The sequence below is a fragment of the Helianthus annuus genome, chromosome 16, assembly GCF_002127325.2.
Source record: "Helianthus annuus cultivar XRQ/B chromosome 16, HanXRQr2.0-SUNRISE, whole genome shotgun sequence".
NCBI classification, from domain to species: Eukaryota; Viridiplantae; Streptophyta; class Magnoliopsida; order Asterales; family Asteraceae; genus Helianthus; species Helianthus annuus.
The window spans coordinates 4,015,781-4,034,614 of NC_035448.2; the positions used below are offsets into that span (position 1 = coordinate 4,015,781).

At 35.4% G+C, this 18,834-nt stretch overlaps 3 protein-coding genes across 6 annotated transcripts; 2 read left to right on the plus strand and 1 right to left on the minus strand.

Moving 5' to 3' along the window:
- Positions 1-5,787: 5,787 nt before the first annotated feature.
- LOC110918707 lies at positions 5,788-12,018 on the plus strand. 2 transcript variants are annotated; one of them, XM_022162983.2, is made up of 6 exons: positions 5,788-6,067; positions 7,085-7,351; positions 7,472-7,645; positions 7,761-7,867; positions 10,098-10,414; positions 11,228-12,018. In XM_022162983.2, exons 1-6 carry the CDS (start codon positions 5,987-5,989, stop codon positions 11,755-11,757), a joined length of 1,476 nt encoding a protein of 491 aa, XP_022018675.1. In that variant the 5' UTR covers positions 5,788-5,986; the 3' UTR covers positions 11,758-12,018. The 2 variants fall into 2 exon arrangements, with proteins under 2 accessions (XP_022018675.1, XP_022018676.1); XM_022162984.2 differs by having other exon boundaries at positions 7,088-7,351.
- A 329-nt stretch (positions 12,019-12,347) lies between these two features.
- LOC110917068 (phosphatidylinositol-glycan biosynthesis class F protein) lies at positions 12,348-14,497 on the minus strand. Of its 3 annotated transcripts, none has more exons than XM_035985986.1 (8): positions 14,120-14,497; positions 13,854-13,911; positions 13,726-13,768; positions 13,462-13,516; positions 13,323-13,387; positions 12,977-13,022; positions 12,693-12,801; positions 12,348-12,580 (listed from the first exon to the last, which is right to left on the minus strand). In XM_035985986.1, the coding sequence occupies exons 1-8, from the start codon at positions 14,275-14,277 to the stop codon at positions 12,470-12,472; spliced, it is 645 nt and encodes a 214-aa protein (XP_035841879.1). In that variant the 5' UTR covers positions 14,278-14,497; the 3' UTR covers positions 12,348-12,469. The 3 variants fall into 3 exon arrangements, with proteins under 3 accessions (XP_035841879.1, XP_035841878.1, XP_022017379.1); XM_035985985.1 differs by having other exon boundaries at positions 13,854-13,920; XM_022161687.2 differs by having other exon boundaries at positions 13,854-13,919; positions 14,110-14,497.
- Positions 14,318-17,586, plus strand: LOC110918840. Its single transcript, XM_035985362.1, has 7 exons — positions 14,318-14,375; positions 15,575-15,657; positions 15,775-15,870; positions 15,989-16,027; positions 16,120-16,173; positions 16,384-16,458; positions 17,435-17,586. Exons 1-7 carry the CDS (start codon positions 14,318-14,320, stop codon positions 17,519-17,521), a joined length of 492 nt encoding a protein of 163 aa, XP_035841255.1. The 3' UTR covers positions 17,522-17,586.
- Positions 17,587-18,834: the final 1,248 nt, after the last annotated feature.

Sequence of the window (18,834 nt, forward strand, 5' to 3'; positions counted from 1 at the left end):
TATCGCATGTGAAAAAATGGCATGAGGTAATGTGAAAAATGGCATGGGGTGTGTAGAATCGCATGTGGAAGATTGAATATCGCATGTGAAAAAATGGCTAGCATGGGGTAATGTGAAAAATGGCATGGGGTGTGTAGAATCGCATGTGGAAAATTGAATGTCGCATGTGAAAAAATGGCATGGGGTAATGTGAATAACGGCATGGGGTGTGTAGAATCGCATGTGGAAAATTGAATATCGCATGTGAAAAAATGGCTAGCATGGGGTAATGTGAAAAATGGCATGGGGTGTGTAGAATCGCATGTGGAAAATTGAATATCGCATGTGAAAAAATGGTTAGCATAGGGTAATGTGAAAAATGGCATGGGGTGTGTAGATGGAGAAAATCGCATGTGGAAGATTGAATTCGCACAGCTCGTACAGTTCGCATGGAGGTATTAAATCGCATGGGAGATGAAGATTTGACGGCTGGGGTTATCGCGTACGTAATGTACGATAAGCCCTATTGTATGTTAACCGGCCTCTATATATATAGGGCTGAGTTCATTTCAGAACTATAAATAACTACAGAACTTTCAGAACTCATAATAAACAATCATTTTATATATAAGTTTTTGTATTTAGGATCTTTTTATCATCTATTATATGTATTTCTTTGATTACATACATGTTAAAAGTAGTTCACATATGTTTAATTGCCAAAATTATATATATGTGTCATAACTAATTACATATATGTAAAAAAATAGTTTACGTATGTGTAATTATAAAATTACATATAAAAAATGATAAATTTACTTTTAACATGTATGTATTCGTAAAAATACACATAATAAATGATAAAATTATCATAAACATAAAAATATATAAATAAAAAGATTGTTTATTAGGAGTGCTGCAAGTTCTGTAAATATTTTTGGTTCTAAACATAAAAATATATACTAATCCGTTAATCTAAATATCATGTGAAAATGAACATATATTTTTTCTAAGTTCATTTACTTATAAAACTGATATTAGTTTTTGGAGGGTATGATGTATACAATATGCAATTGCTTAACGGATAATTACAGAAAAATATAATGAAAAGAGTTTATTGTTGTTGAAAGACCCAACGGGTATACTTGATACCCACGGGTATGCCCGATACCCCGACGTAATTACTAGATAGATACTCGACAAATATTGGGCTAGGTATGAGCATCGTTTTACAATTGGCTATGGGGTTGGGATTACCAAAATTCGTCCCAAACGAGGATATTGGTTTATAAAGGACATGAAGGGAATTGAATCTCTAGAAATAGCATTCGCTTAATCGACATTTATCTCCCACTGTAACTCTAACTTCTACTTTCAACTTACACATTATCTTTCATCTCCGTGCAATAAGGCCATCTAGTTGTGTTTTATTTCGTGGGTGTCATACTTAGTTTGTATGCTTGATTATGTCACGTTCGAAAGATTTCGTTTGGGGTGTGAGAAGTATATTTGAGGCATACATGCGCGTATGGTGCATATTTCATATTTGTTGTATACTAATGAATTATATCTTTTTGACATCTAAGTTAATATACACCAGGTAAAGGGTAATAACCAGGAATAATATTCAAATAGAACGATATGAAACGAGCAGGGATGGGATACCCAAAAACATCACTCACACAATCCGTTGGGTGATCTTAATGTGAATTGTGATACAAAAATCATTGCTCGATTCTAACTTAGATTCCAACAAACACCATCCAAGCTTGCCACACTTAACTAACAATATAATGTGACGTTGATTTTATTGACTAAAGTGTTTTGCATAGGAATATGGAGTGCGTGATATTGCTTGGAAGAAATCCCTTTCAACTGTCCTCATGGAAGGCTCGTCCTGACCCGACTGACTCAAGTTAGCACGAGACGCACCAGTTGCTTCCAACCCGTCTTCAACGGCCAAAAGTTCTTACCGCTAGAGACCGTTTACTCGGGAGATATATCAACCCAGGGAAGCCTACATCCCTCAATGAATTTTGGTTATATATGACCCAATAGGGCTTCTTTGCTCTAAGTGGATGAGAATTCTATCAAGTCTTTACGATATAACTTTTAAATGAAATCATTTTACTTGTATTCTTGATGCGGGAATATCAAGTGTCGACTCAATTATGTAATGAAATAAATCCACATTTAGTGTTCATTAAGTTTTGTTTTAATTTATGTCCATTGAATTGATCATAAAAACTCTATATAAGTTCTCATGTAATTTGTATTGGGGGATAGTTTTTTGAGTTTTATAAAATAATTGATTTTTCATTTCAAATTCCGTGCCTTTTGGGTGGAATCTTTGGGGGTTGGGGAAGAACACACGTGTATTCTTTGAATCAACGTGTTTGATCTTCGTTTCCATATCACGCGCTACATCAGTTGGTATCAGAGCTAAATTCCTGGCTCAAAATGGCTTGTGAGAGGGATTATCGCTTGTACCACACTCTACCATGTTTTGATGAATACGAGGATGAGCAATGGTATTCTTGGGCATGCGACGATGATTCGGGTGGTACCAATAGTGTGCTCACCATTAGACATGACCACAAAAAAAGAGTCGACGATCATGAGAGCCGGTGATGACGAATCAAGTTTCAAAAGTCATAGCGTTAAGGGTGATGGTCCTACTATGGTAACGGGTGGTCCAGCGGCTACATTTGGAACTCAGCCTGTTAGCATGGGGGGCTTGCAAAAAAATTTCATGAGCAAAGCAATGAAGTCGAAGGTATTAAGAAACACAATAGATTTTGGTGTTTCTCAAATTTACTTTTGTACAATTTTAAAAGGTAGTTTTTCAACAAATAGTTTTGAGGAAATTATTTTGGACAAAAAATGGTCCTATGCTCCGTTCGACCCAGGTGGTATAGGTTCAGAGTCAAATGAGATAACCCGTGAAGTAGAACTACTTGCGCGGGCCTTGATAATAATCGAAAAGAATCGGATTGATGTTCCTTTCGATCCAAGTGACTTTAGCCTGGGACAAAACTCGAGGTCGAGTTTTTCCAAAGGTGGGGAGAATGATGCGGGAATATCAAGTGTCGACTCAATTATGTAATGAAATAAATCCACATTTAGTGTTCATTAGGTTTAGTTTTAATTTATGTCCATTGAGTTGATCATAAAAACTCTATATAAGTTCTCATGTAATTTGTATTGGGGGATAGTTTTTTTTGAGTTTTATAAAATAATTGATTTTTCACTTCAAATTCCGTGCCTTTTGGGTGGAATCTTTGGGGGTTGGGGAAGAACACACGGGTATTCTTTGAATCAACGTGTTTGATCTTCGTTTCCATATCACGCGCTACATCAATTCTTAAGGCTACACGGTATGGGGGTCGGCCCCGGCCCGTCGCGGGTCGGCGACGGTCCAAACACCGTGCCGCCCCCTACCGTCCCCCTCCTAATCGTCCAAAACTAGACGTTGGCGACGATGCAATTCATGTGGGTCCCCCACCTTTTGACCGTTTGAAATAAAAAAAAAAAATTCCTAACGGCTATAATTTAAAAAAACACCCATTTCACTTCCATTTTTATAAATACTCACATCTTTAACCCCTATTTTCACAACTTTTCACCCACTACCACCCCATCTCTCTCACATTTTATAAACCACTCTTCCCTTTTTATAAAAAATATCATATTTTGTACCATTTTTTACCCGCTACCACCCCATCTCTCGCTAAAAAATTATCATGGCTTCACCCGTTTCTTCCATTTCTTCAATTTCTTCTATGTCTTCATCGTGTTCGTCCGAGTGGTATTCATCATCTTCGGAAGAGGATGTTATTATGCACAACATGATTATGAACGCGGCTCAGGTGTTCATGGCGGCCGCTGAAGGGTCGTCCCAACCGCTAACCAGACGAGCAAAATATAACCGAGACCAAGAAGGTATTTTATTTTTTTTCCTTATGTTTTATATAGATTTTAAAATGTATGTTTTAATTAATTTCATTTATGTTTTGTTCTAAATTTATAGCCGGCCACGATAAACTAGTAGCCGATTATTTTGCCGACGAACCCGTGTACCCAGCCGAGATTTTTCGACGTCGTTTCCGCATGAGTCGTCGACTGTTCTTACGTATTGCAGGCGACATGGCCCAGTCTGATCCGTTTTTTACATTGCGAAACGATGTTAGGGGTCAAAGGGGTTTCAGTAATTTACAAAAATGTACGTCGGCCATTCGCCAACTTGCGTACGGTTACGCACCAGATGCATTAGACGAGTACATTAGGATGTCTGAAAGAACCGCACGTCGATGTTTATACAAGTTTTGCCAATGGGTTGTCAAATTGTATAGCAAGCGATACCTGCGGAAACCGAACGCAAACGACGTTCAAAAATTATATCAAGCCCACGAACAGAGACATGGTTTCCCAGGAATGCTCGGGAGCATTGATTGCATGCACTGGCAGTGGCAGAACTGCCCGGTTGCATGGCAAGGTCAGTATACTAGGGGAGATCAGGGACATCCGACTATCATTCTAGAGGCTGTTGCGTCACAGGATCTCTGGATATGGCATGCTTTTTTTGGTCTACCTGGTTCACTCAACGACCTCAACATCATATACCAGTCACAGATTTTTGATGATGTAGTGGCGGGTACAGGTCCAGACACAAGCTTTACGGTTTCAGGGGTGGAGTACAGGCGAGGTTACTACCTAGCCGATGGGATATACCCAACGTACTCGACAATTGTTAAAACTGTCCCGCACCCGACCGACGAAAAAAGGAAAAAGTTTGCAAAGTTTCAAGAGGGCGCAATAAAAGATATTGAACGTGCTTTTGGTGTTCTACAAAAAAAATGGCACATCATTTCAATTCCAGCACGTTCGCAAACACCAAGGAGGTTACGACACATTATGTACGCTTGTATCATCCTTCATAACATGATCATTGAAGACGAAGGTAGAGCGATATGCGATTACGACGAAAACGCGTCTGCTGGAAATTCTGTTCCAGTTAGTGAGGAACAACAAGATTTGAACACCTTCGCTCTACGTAACGAGTACACACATCACAACCTACAAGCGAACTTGGTGGAGTACATTTGGAACAACGCTCAAAACGAACCCGCCCACCACATGGAAGACGACGACTAGTAGCTTATTTTAATATGTTAGGATATTTTTAAGTTTTTTTTTTTTAACTTTAGGTTTTTCATTTTATGTTTTTTTTAGTTTATTTTTTTTAAGTTTAATTTTTTTTAAGTTTATGTAATGTTTTTTAATATTAATGAAAATATTTTATTACTTTATTTGTTAAATGTTTAAAAAAAGTTGAAGATTAAAAAAAGTAAAAAAAAATATAAAAGTGGTGGAGGATGATGACTAGGACCATCCTCCCAAGCCCCCTAGTTTTGAAGGATGATCCATCCTTGGGAGGACTATGATGTGTCGCCTACGTGACGGATCATCCTCCAAGGATGGTCCATCACCATACCATGTAGTCTAACTAAAACAAGAATCACAAGTGTCACTCCCTTTTTTTTTCTCTCTCCAATCAAAATTTGTAGCCACAAATATCAAACTAAAATCATACAACTATTAAACTATTGTTAGTACTCTTTAAATTAAGCTTTGTTCACTTAAATATATCAAATCATAAGTTGTTTTTAGGTTGATTAAGCTAATTTCAATTTAGATCTCTTTGCACTTAGCTAGCTAAATTATGAATTACAAAAAATGAAAAGTTTTCCTTAATATAATTTATTTGAAAAAAACAAAAACAAAAACAAATAGTTGTATAGTTGTACATTGGGGAAAACCAATTGCTCCGTTAACCGACGGCGTAAGAAACGACCTAACACGCATCTCTACAGACTCTACACCATATGCATTATCGTTCAAACTATCACGCTGCACTCACCGGGTCAACTCGACTCAGTTCCACCTCAACATCCACATAAAACCATCACCGTTCACCAGAGAATCTCAGTCGTAACGCCGCCAACAGATGTCGCCGGTGAAGAGAGAAATCATTGACGAATCTGCTCATCACGACGAACAACAACGTCCTCCTAACAAGCGATCTAAGGTGCTTATTGCTTAATGTTTGATTTTTTTAATTATTTTTTACATTTGATTTGAAATTTTGATCGGTTCATGAAATTTGTGATTTGTGAAGTCAATGTAATTGTTCGATATACTGGATCTATATGCGTGTGTAGGTTTTATTGTTGTTAGCGATCTACTGATCGAATTTATACGATTTGATGCTAGATTTGCTAGGTATAATTAGGTTCTGTTCATCCGTGTTTATAATTTGTTCGTGTTAATGAGTTGTTGTGAAATTAGGATCGAAAATTGTAGCTGAAGATCTGAAATAAGTACTGTAGGTTTCGATCTGCAATTGTGTGTGTGTGGATATTTTTTTTTATTAATTTTTTTTTTATTTGTTACTGATAGATTTATAAACAGGTGAATTTGATGTGATTAATACTGTGTAGTGTGTTTGTATATGTACGTAGGGATGAGAAATTTATACTGAATACCGGTACTGTACGGATACCATTGCTAATCGAGCATACGCTGTACGGTATTTGGTTTTGAATTGAGCTCAATTCGGTATCCGTACCATATGGTACGGTACCAGTTCGGGACTTTTAATGGTACCGTACCATACCAATTCCGACCAAACATGTACTGTACGATATTCGGTTTTAGTTTTAGCAAAATGTCGGTATCGGTACTATGCGGTATGGTACCAGTACCGATCTCATCCCTATATGTATGTGAAGTGAATCACTCATCATCATCATCATCATCATCATCATCATCATCATACTCATACTTAGTAAATCCCACCAATAGCAAAGCTAAGGTAGGATCTGAGGAGGGTAAGACGTAGACAGCCTTACCTCTACCCCGTAGGAATAGAGAGGCTGCTTCCAGTGAGACCCCCGCCTAGATTATAATTTGCTTCTGTAATTGTTAGATGCTTAAACTTAATATTTTGGAGGTTTAGGGTTTAGTTCAAATTTCGAAGGTGTAGTTATATTGAAGGATTAGGTGAACTTATGTTGTTGATGATTAATTATCTCTTTTGTTTTAGCAGCAACACGATAATGGTGCAAATGGTTATACCGTAGCACAAATGCAATTCAATCCATTAGATGAGCCGAGTCCGTTAGGGTTACGCCTGCGGAAAACGCCATCTCTTTTGGATTTAATTCAAATGAGGCTTTCCGAAGGACACACTTCTTCTAAAGCTGTAGCGCATGCTACAAAAGACCACAAAACTACTACTACGACTACTGCTACGGACAAACTAAAGGCCTCAAACTTTCCCGCATCACTCCTTAAGATAGGTACCTGGGAGGTAATACCGTAAATCCGTAATAGTTTCATATATGTGAATATGTTTCTGTTTTTTTCACTTTTTTCGTTGGTAATTTGCAAAGTGGATACATCATACATCTAACATGTACGGTTTTTGTAGTATACATCTAAACACGAAGGCGATCTGGTGGCAAAGTGTTACTTTGCGAAGCATAAGCTTGTATGGGAAGTTCTTGATGGTGGCCTCAAGAATAAGATTGAAATTCAGTGGTCTGATATCACTGCTCTAAAGGCAACTTACCCAGATGATGGTCCCGGAACACTAGATATAGTGGTAATCTTGATAGTTATAGTGTATTGATTGGTTTATTTTTATTTCATTATTGTATATTTGTATCAGTACTACCAATAATATTAATTAGGTTAACCTTTTGTGTTTGTTTGTGTAGTTAACTAGGCAGCCTCTCTTCTTTAGAGAAACAAATCCCCAGCCTAGAAAGCATACGTTATGGCAGGCGACATCAGACTTTACAGGTGGACAGGCTAGCAAACACAGGTGCATATTTTATCATCATATTGTTGTTATTTGTTTTTTTACTCAACATGTTTGATGAATAGAAGTCGGTACCTAACGGAAGATTCTTGAAATACGAAGGTAATCTCAACTCAAAATAAAATAAATTACACGTCGCCAAACCAGTTGATGGATTAATAATAACTAGTTGGATTAACCCGCACTTCGTGCGGGGAATTAAGTCGGTATTGATTTTGTTAATTATGATAGAGTCACTTGTTATAGCAATCGAAACAAAGACCCTAAATGCCCAAAATAGACAAGCAGGATCAAAATATATAAAAAATAGAATGAAACTATACAAAGAAAAAAAATCTAATTGTAATACTAAGAAGTTCAATAGGCACATAATATCTTTCATTTTTTTTTTTACGTTTCCATGCATAAAACATAGCCTGTTTTTATGTTTCCCCAAATAAATTAAGATGGCATGAGAAAATATGATCCAATAAAATGGAAATAGGTCCCATGACTAATATACTAATATGGAGAAATTGGAATTTGGGTTTTAGGAGGGTACATGGGCTCCTCTAGACTTTTGAAGCGGTCCCTGAGTAAAACAAAAATTAAAGTGATTCCTAAGCAACTAACGGCCGTTAACGTTTAATCACTGTTATTCAGTTATGTTTCAAATTAATATAGTTATATAATATTACTTTGAACTTGCAATAGAATTAACTTTTTCCAAAATGCTGTCAGAATTTCATTCATTCTTGATTCTGATGAATTAACTGTTCAATTTATTGATTTATATGAGATACTAGGTTATAGACAGTCTATTACTATTACTACATGGGTTGAATAATAAAAACTATATAATCTATAGGATTAGGATCAAATACAAAGGATCCTAATTGTAAGAAGTGTAAGAAGGATTTATAGAGTGACAAGTGTCCAATAACCTAAAAAACCCCACTACACAAAAAAACCCCACTACAAAAAAAAAAAAAAAAAAAAAAAAAAAAAAAAAAAAACCTTAAACATTCACCACCACCAAAAACCTAAACCCCCCCCCCCCCCACACACATCACCCACCCCTAAAAAAAAAAAATTTTTTTTTTTTTTTTTGCCGAGGGGGTGCGGGTTTAGGTTTTTGGGTGGGGGTGGGGGGGGGGGTGTTTAGGTTTTTTTAGGTTTTTTTTGGTGGGGTGGGGGTGGGTGTTTAGGTTTTTGGTGGTGATGTAGTGGGTTTAGTTTTAAGTTATTAGACACTTGTCACTTTATAAATCCTTCTTACACTTCTTACAATTAGAAGCCTTTGTAGAATAACTTGACCCATAATCTATAAATCTGTAATTGTTTATTATAAAAACGATATAGTTCATATGACACAGATTAAATAATGAAAGAAATGTTCAATTTATAAATATGTTTTAAGAACAAAGTTAACTTTTTTTTTATATATATATAAAAACAAAATATATTTTTCTAAAAGATTTGTATAATCCATTATTTTTTAATAGGAGAGAGAGGCGGGAAACAAAAAACTATAAAAAGAATTGAAGAAATTTGTATAACTAATAGGAGAGAGGGGCATAAAAAATAAGGGTGAGGAGACATCAGAGAGTGACACGTGTTCTCAAAGATTTTAATTTATTATATAGTATATATATAGAAGTTATATAGAGTAAGGTTAACATACAAAAAGCCTTATCATACATCACGTAGGAGACAATGGTAACCGTTGGATCAGGGGTATAATCACGCATGGGACCACATAATCACGCATGGGACCACATAATCACGCATGGGACCACATAATCACGCATGGGAGTATAATCACGCACGTTCTATGATAATAACGCACGTTATATTTTTTGTCATGTATGTTAATGTAGGTTAAGCCTTGAAGTACATTATACTTTCTCTATAGAAGTATAGATATAGAGATAGATTACCATATATTTTAATTTTAATTTATTATATAGTATTATGTTAGAAATAAAAAAATATGTCATATAAATATACAATCCAGTTAAGTTTTAAAACTCTAATACCAAAGCTGAAGTCTAATATTTTAGAGTGATTATTGATGTTATAATTGTATAGATACAAGTAATTTTTTCAAAATTGCTTTCAGAAGAAAGTCTGTATTCTGAAAGACAAAATTGATACTATAACTCAAGTAATTCTTGTAAGTAATGTAAAATACTTCAATGCAATTAAAAGAGGCTGCATTATTCTTTTTTTTTTTTTTTTTTTTTTTTTGCAGGCGTCATGTTCTACAATGTCCACAAGGTTTATTAGGCAAGCATTATGAAAAGCTCATTCAGTGTGACCCGCGTCTTAACTTTCTGAGTCAGCAAATAGAATTAGCATTGGAATCCCCATACTTTGAAAAAAGAAGATCGGTGTTTGACGAACCAAACGAATCCATTGAACATACTTTGAGTAGTGAGGGTCCCACCGCTGTTGACTTACGTGGCACAACATCGTCAGGAGGTCAGTCTTCTTCTTCTAGAAGCGAGTTCCTTGATCCTTCCGGTGGACCTTCAGAATTCCTGCGCGAAACACCTTCTCCTAGCTCAGGTACACATTAATCCTATTTTTTATATAGAGTTAATTACTGTTTTCGTCCCTATGGTTTGTCAAAAATCACTATTTCAGTCCATTAGTTTAAAATTTGCGATTTCAGTCCCTGTGGTTTCACTTTCGTAACCATTTCAGTCCATGTGGTTTCACTTTCGTAACCATTTCAAACCATTATTCTGTTAAGTACAGGGACTGAAATGGTTACGAGGTGGACTGAAATGGTTACGAAAGTGAAACCACAGGGACTGAAATCGCAATTTTTAAACTAATGGACTGAAATAGTGATTTTTGACAAACCACAGGGACGAAAACAGTAATCAACTCTTTTATATATTTATCCGAGTAAAATGCCATTTTCGTCCCTGAGGTTTGGCCAGTTTTGCGATTTTCATCCAAAGGTTTTTTTTTTCCGCATTTGGATCCAAAAGGTTTGAAATCTTTCCATTTTCATCTGGCTCATTAACTCCATTCATTTTTCTCCGTTAAGTCAGAGGTACTTCTGTCTCTTTTTGCTAACTTAAAGGGCAATTCGGTCTTTTTCACTTTATGTAAAAAGAGCGAATACCGTGAAAAAGACCGAACTGCCCTTTAAGCTAACAAAAAAGACGGAAATACCCCTGACTTAACTGAAACAATGGATGGAGTTAACGAGCCAGATGAAAATGGCAATATTCCAAGTCTTTTGTGGACCCGGTTGCGGAAAAACAAACGTTTGGATGAAAACCGCAAAACTGGCCAAACCTCAGGGACGAAAATGGCATTTTGCTCTATGCATCTTCTTTTAGCTCATTCACTTGGCTATATATCCAGTGATGGACACCTCAGCAAGTGAAGAAACAAGAACAGCTGAGATTAAGGCATTGACGGGCCTCGTACCGGGGCTACACCCGTCTATGTCAATGAGTGATTTGGTAAATCACATTGAAAACCAAATCACGAAAAACCGAACACCCGGTGACCAACATCCTCTTTCTCACGAAGAACAACAAAGCTTACATATCCTTGAAGATATCAGTCGTTGCTTGTTCAACGATTCGCAGTATACGTCAACTTCTGATGAAAAGTCCATAATGTCTAGAGTCGACTCACTTTGCTGTCTGTTACAGAAGGACCCCACAACAGTTCATGATACTGAAACTGACAATGGCTATGAAAAGGGTCCGGATGAGTCAAACCCGTTTACTGAGTCAGGTATCGGAAGCAAGGTTCCGGAAGATTCTTCTGAGGAAGCGGGTGGGAATAAGACGACACCTGGCATCCCGAGGAACGATTCTGTTGGGGAGTTGTTGCTGAATCTTCCTCGGATAGCGTCTCTACCCCGGTTCTTCTTCAACATTTAGATGTCGAGTCACTTTGCTGTTCGGCTAAATGCAAAAACAAAGTTTTGAGGCTTAATTGAACAAAACGTGAAGTCCATATCATCAAACCTATTCTTCCATGGCTTTTGTATTGGAACGTTGTGACGAGTTTAGTTAGAGTGAAGAATATATATGCACAGATGATGTAGCTTTTGTTTTTAAACCTTATGATTATGTACATAAATGATGTTTTTATCAGAGATTCGAGGGCCACAAGACGTTACTGGTCCATTTATTACGAAACAAGTTGATTTAAACGGTTTTTACTCTCGAGTTCATTTGGGTCTTTTTACTCAAATTATATAACGGGTCAATTTAAAATTTAAATTGCTCAAGTTATACCTTGGGCCACTAACCTGATGGGTCCAAATCGCCCTACCAACGTTTTTTTAAGATGGTCTGAATCAAATCAAGTACTGTTGGGTTAATTATGTTAGCCCATGGGTTTTAGCTCAGTTTGCATGGTTTCATGTCGTGGTTAGGTTTTCGTTCTTTTCGGTTTCTTGTCTTATTTCGGTTTCTTGTCGTATTTGTAAATTCATCGGAACATCACAATACATGACAGCAGAAAGTGAAAAATATCTTCTGGATTAGTGTTATGTTTTCTAACTTCTCCCACTACAGGTAAGATTAAACACAAGGATTAATTCAACCACCTCAACGACAACGAATTCTTGATACAACTTTGTACCCATTAATCTCCCTTCACACGTTGCCTAGAAACACGGACTACAAAACCGAAAGAAGCCAACAATCCTACCAAGTACCCCATAATTGCTCCATACGTTACACAAATCGGCCATTCCTGTCAAACAAACCAAAGGTAAAGTAAATTATAGAAGAAATAAACAATATTCTATTGTAATACGTCTTTTATGTAACGTATCCTAAGTTTTAAATTTAAAAAAAAACGTTACCTGCCACGTCCTTTCCCAGTCAAGTGGCATGGGCCAGGCCCCAAACCAAGCTCCAATTACGGCACCATATGCAGGTATACATATCATATAATCAATACTTTCAATCAGCCTGCAAGTTAAAACACGCACATGTAACGTAACCATACCGATAATAGATATAGACCCAAAATAGCAAAGATGCTTTTTCTGTTTCGATAATTGATCACTAAATACTTATATGCCATGTTATTTTTAACCGTGTCAGCATGAAGCCATGTGAATGGCTTATATTATCAAAAGCTTACTTTGTATCAAAAGCCATGAACCGTAGACAGAGGCTGCAGGGGTGAACTGCAAAATATGCAACACATACAAGATTAGGAACAGATTTACAAATTATAACAATAAAAAATATAAAATACTTAACTAATCTGGAAACGGGTCAAAAGAGTTAACGTAATACATCAGAGTGTATATAACATCCTAAATTGTTTTATTTTAAAAAAATGGACAGTTATTTATTAATAATATGTTGACAGAAACCCATTATAAGTTTATCACCTGACTTAAAAGCTAATCGACTCATTTTGGCACCTATACGGTAACTGCCATAATGACGTATGAATATTTTGAATGAGGAGAGCAAATTACATAGATTTACACTCACAGTAAATGCAGACATCAGAAGAGACCAGTTGAGGGTTCTTAAAATATACCTGCAACAGTAGAAAAAAATATATCAGCTAAAAACGCATGTGCTTATACGTGCAGTTGAACAAGAAGTACATACCGACTTCCAACAGGCGCCCCTAAAGCAATAGCTCCAAGCGCATTCACAACCGCCCCTGAAAGTTAAAATATGCAAGTACATATATATATCATAATATTGCTATAAAAGAAAATAATAATAATAATTATACACAATGCTAGCTACGTCTATATGAACGAATTCACTCTCTATAATTGGTCTATAAACCTTTACACATACAAACATTTTGATCTTTTCTTTCTATGTGAAACGGTGAAAAAGATGCAGCAGGGGTAAAGAACTAACCGACCGGAAGCCCCAATAAACCTCTAGCTACCGCTTTCAAGTACTGCAATGTAACATTTTAAAAAAAATATACAATCAAGTTTACATATGAATTACGATAATCCATTCGAATAAAAACGATGAATTACCGAGCTCTGATTCTTATCTTTTCGAAAGAAACTGTAAACCAGAATCACAACAGGGGCCTGAACCAGCTGCATGAACAAATTCAAATATCAGTCGAATCTTGTTTTGTCAACAGGGAAATGAATAAATATAATATCTTCAATAGACAAAATTAGCCTCTGGTATTCTACTAACTAACTAACAAACTGTCTGCTACTAAATATATAATAATATCCATAAAATAAGAAGAAGAAGAAGAAGAAATGAACAGTGATTTACCCATAATAAACAGAGGGTTTGAACTGGATAATCGATTAAATTGATGGAGAAAACATTGATTGCCAGCCAAAACGATGAAGCTAACCCGATCCCGCAAATCAAATGCGATAAGAAGAGTAGTTTGGATGGTGAAAAGTTTTGAGATTTCTTTTTATTCTTCTTCTTCATATCTTTATTGATATGATATCTTTAACACTAAGATAAAACAATGAAACGGAAAGAGATAGATCTGGTGAGTGGTAGGGGTGAAGATCCCACCGTCGATTGTGCGGAGATTAGAGATTAACACCGATGAATTGGTGTTCCGGTGGTCGGAGAATACCAAGGTTTCGAATCCTGCTCCAAGAACACGAAGCACAAAGGGGGTGGAGTGGTTTTTTTTTTTTTTTTTTTTTTTTCGGATTTAAATAGCTGTTTTTTTCCGGATATTAATCAAAACTGAGTTTATTTTCGACAATGGTTCTACCTTTTTAATTTTGTTTGTATAATGGTCTATTGTTAAAAAAATATAACAGAGTTAAGTTTTTTTTTTCCAAATTACAAACCAATATTTTAGAGCTTTTAATCGGAACAAAGATACGAGTCGATTGGTGCAAAACTTACCTCGAAATAGTGCTCCAAACAAGGAGAACGGTGCTTCAATTTGGGTGTTTAAACTTCCAATTAACAAAAATCAAGTCGTTTGAAGCATCGTTTCGAGGTAAGTTTTACGTAAATCGATTTGTATCCTCATTCTAATTAAAAGCCCTAAAACATCGTTTTTAGTTCATAAAAAAACTTAACTTTATTAAGTTATCTTTAACGGCGGACCATTATACAAACAAAATGAAAAAGGTGAGACCACTGTCGGGAATAAATTTAGTTGAGATTATTATTGGCAAAACACAGTCAAATCGGATTATTTAAATCCAATTTGCCTTTGATTATTATTATTATTATTATTATTATTATTATTATTATTATCACTGTCCGGAATAAATTTAGTTGAGATTATTATTGGCAAAACACTTGAATATCATATAGAATTGGAGGTTGTAAACACACTTGTCACATTCACCATCGTCTTGAATCCCTTGAACGAATGAAAGGGGGACCCAAAACGATGAAGCTAATCCAAACCCGCAAATTAAGGGGTGTTTGGGATTCCTTTTAAAAGTTACTTTTGGAGCTCATAAGGACTTTTGAGAAGGAAAAGGAAACCCAAACATGATGTGAGAAGAACTTTTGAAGCATAAGGAATTCCAAACACCATGAAAAAAGGACTTTCAGTACTAATTATGTCTTCAAAAAGAGTTTTTGAGAAGTAAGGATTTCTCAATTCTGGATTTGAAAAGGACTTTTTAAAGAAGGAGAAGTTAAAAACAAAATCCCAAACACCCCTAAATGCGATAAGAGAAGTTTGGATGGTGAAAAGTTTTGACCTTTATTTTTATTCTTCTTCTTCATATCTCTATTGATCTGGTAGGGGTGAAGAAGAAAGATCCCACCGTCGATTGTGTGGAGATTAACACCGATGAAATGGTGTTCCGGTGGTCGGAGAATACCAAGGTTTCGAAACCTGCTCCAACAAGAACACGAAGCACAAAGGGGGTGAAGTGGTTTTTGGAGCATCGTTGTCTTTTTCCATTTTGGAAACTAAAAATTTAATCTTTTTATGTTTAATTTTCAGCTTTGCTGTATCAAATAGGCAGTGTTGATTCAGTGGTGGTGCCTGCAACCAATTGCTATGTTCTTGACAACTCTAGTCACGTTTATGATTTTGTATCCTGATTATATGTATTTATAGCAATAATATTAGTGTTTTTAAATGATGTTTTTCGAGTTTAAATGGCGGTTATATAGTGAAGGAAAGATTTGTTTTCTTTAAGATATTATGCAGAGTAACTGGAATGGGCATCTGTTTGAGTATGATGGAGGGGTAATGTCATTAATATTGATGGTTGTTGTAATTTGAGATGGGTTTTTTTAATCCCTGCTGAATGCGGCTGATATTTGTTTCGTTTTGTTTAGAGTACTGACTGTGCGATTCGGTTCTGTAAAGATGTGGAAACGAGATCACAATCGGTAACCTTTAGTGCCTTACTTCCTTTAAGTTTGACAACAAAAAGTCCACTTTGATGTTTTGTATGTGTGAATGAAAGTGGTTGCTCTCACAAGTTCGTTAATACTTAACATTTAAAATATCTCATATTCAAGTGATGGAAAGTATATATATATATTTTAAATCTTTAATTTGTACATGATGGCAACTGTATATGTATGGGCTTACTGCAGGGATATGTATGTTTTGGCAAATTTGAGGGCTTCAACTATTTTGTTGCCGGTTCAGAACGTTATAATTTTGTTCAAGTAAGCGGAATTTGAGAATTTGTATAAGAAATCCATCAAAACGTTTTTTCTTTTCTCCGTCTTGCCTAATTGCTTCCTCAAGATCTGTTATTCAAATATTTATTTGAGAGAAATCTTGAACGTAGCAACTTTCTATTTTTCTTAGGTGTGTTATACCTTTAAGTTCATTTCTGATTCACACATGTAGTCATAAGATACGTGAATCTGTTCCATTTGTGTAGCAGAGGAAAAGAGCCTCATGTTAGGTAATAACTCGTGCAACAGATACCTCTCTTTGTTTCTTGGAATATCACGCCTCATCATCGATTGCAATATCTGTTTCTTTTTTTAATTTAAATGACAAATGCATAAGGATTAAGGCAAGTAGGCAGCGGTGGATCCAGCCCTATTTTGTGGGTTCATATGAACCCATTTGGTTTGCAAAAAAAATGAAAAAAATTAGTGAAAACCTTGTATGATTTAGAAAAAATAGTGAGAATACATCAAAACGAACCCACTGAAAAAATTTCCTAAATTCGCCACTGCAAGTAGGTGAGGGAACCTTGGGGTTTTTCATGACTTGAAATCTGAAACCGTCTCATATTTATATTCTTTGGCGGAACCGAAGGGGCTATAGAACTTGAATGCAGGATATCATGTTATCAACCGAGACGCTTCTTCATTTTTGGTATCTTAATACGCGAATCTGGTGTATTCAAATCATGAGTAAGGCGTATATTGATGATGTTAGGTAACTAAAAAAACATAAGCGAAATAGTGCCGTGTATCATAATGAGTTTAGTTCATTATTCATAAAACAAAGTCTGAAAAGTGAACATATAATTGTATCAAATCCACTTATCTTATGCCTATATGTGTGAAATTATTTTCTCTACATTTTATATGTGAGTTAGGAATTTTGGTCACTGTGGTAACCAACCTAAGTATGATTATATATTTATTTAGACTCACAGTCTTCTTAATTCTTATGCATCAGAAGTTTTACAATGGTGATCTTCAACACTGTGAAACAAGTCATGACAAAAGGGGGCGTACGGCTCAGGTAAGCATCTGCAGAAGTTAACATTTAGTCTAGTATATTCAGAGTTTATTCATTGATATGGTTTGTGTTGTTTTTGACTACCTACTTTTTACTCTTGTTTGAATCCAGTTAAATATCATGGGGAAAGTTCTTGTACAAATAATCTTAACATACTAAACATACAAATTGAAGGAAAAGTCAAAAAGACAAGGTGGCCTTTTTGTAATTATATATAACTATCAAAGTTACTCTACAAATCTATCTAAAAAACCTAAAAAAAACCTAACCCCCCCCCACCCACCCAAGCTAAAATGCTAAAAACTAAACCCCCAAAAAACCTAAAAAAATCTAAAAAAAAAAAACACACAAAATAATTTTTTTTAAATTTTTTATAAAAAAATCGCTACTTTTAGTAGAAAAAAAAAATTTGGTAACAAAATGTAGCGCTTTTTTATAAAAAAATATTAAAAAAATTTTTGTGCTTTTTAGGTATTTTTGGTTGAGTTCACATTTGTATAGTAACTTTGATAGTTGGTGGTAATTACAAAAATGCCACCTTGTCTTTTTGACATTTCCTTCAATTTGTATGTTTAGTATGTTAAGTTTATTTGTATTTGATCTTTTGCCTAAATATCATATGTGGTGATTGTCGAAATGCATAGTGCAAAAGTATGTGAGTTCTTTTGGATTTATTTTTGTTTCGGTTGTTTGAAATAACTTGGCATGCTTTAGAAATGTCTGTTGGGTCGTAATAATTAAATACATATTTGTATTTAATTATTTGCGTAACAAGTTAAAAAAATCACATGGTAATTTAGGTATAAATATGTAAATTCTTACTTCAGATGTAGTAAGTAAATAATATTGGCAAAGGTCAGATATCCATAGTCTGTTTTTTTTTTTTTCAAAAACCGTTAACCGAACATCTTTTTGGTATTTAAGATTAACAGATACGTAAGTTGTAACGGGTTATACATGTATGATTTTTGTGACTATAGATTCATTATAACCCATGCTGATTACTATTACCTTTTCCGTCTTTTCAGGTGAACTTGGATGCGTTTGCAATGTTTCATTTGAGTCAGATTGCAGGTTTTTTCTTAGCCAAAACTTTTTTTTTTCTACATGATAACTTGAGTTAGAAATATTAATTATATAGTATGTAATTATTTCCTATATTTGAGTGTAGAATTATCGTTTAACTTGCAATTCCATGTGAGAAACCGGGCTCATGTGTGTTTGAAGGATTCACAGTGGGCTATCATCCACGGTCATGGGAAATTGTAAGATAATATATAATACTCCCTTTCTGCACCATTAGTTGGAAGTCACATTAGTAAAATATTATTTATCAT

Coding starts and splice junctions, on each gene's coding strand:
- LOC110917068 (XM_022161687.2), bottom strand. CDS start 14,277: ATGAAGAAGAAGAATAAAAAGAAATCTCAAAACTTTTCACCATCCAAA. Junction 13,920..14,109: donor AAACCCTCTGTTTATTATGG/GTAAATCACTGT, acceptor TTGTTCATGCAG/CTGGTTCAGGCCCCTGTTGT. Junction 13,769..13,853: donor AAGATAAGAATCAGAGCTCG/GTAATTCATCGT, acceptor GTTACATTGCAG/TACTTGAAAGCGGTAGCTAG.
- LOC110918840 (XM_035985362.1), top strand. CDS start 14,318: ATGAAACGGAAAGAGATAGATCTGGTGAGTGGTAGGGGTGAAGATCCC. Junction 15,871..15,988: donor CTAGTCACGTTTATGATTTT/GTATCCTGATTA, acceptor GATATTATGCAG/AGTAACTGGAATGGGCATCT. Junction 16,174..16,383: donor TGGAAACGAGATCACAATCG/GTAACCTTTAGT, acceptor GGCTTACTGCAG/GGATATGTATGTTTTGGCAA.
- LOC110918707 (XM_022162983.2), top strand. CDS start 5,987: ATGTCGCCGGTGAAGAGAGAAATCATTGACGAATCTGCTCATCACGAC. Junction 6,068..7,084: donor CTCCTAACAAGCGATCTAAG/GTGCTTATTGCT, acceptor CTTTTGTTTTAG/CAGCAACACGATAATGGTGC. Junction 7,868..10,097: donor GGACAGGCTAGCAAACACAG/GTGCATATTTTA, acceptor TTTTTTTTGCAG/GCGTCATGTTCTACAATGTC.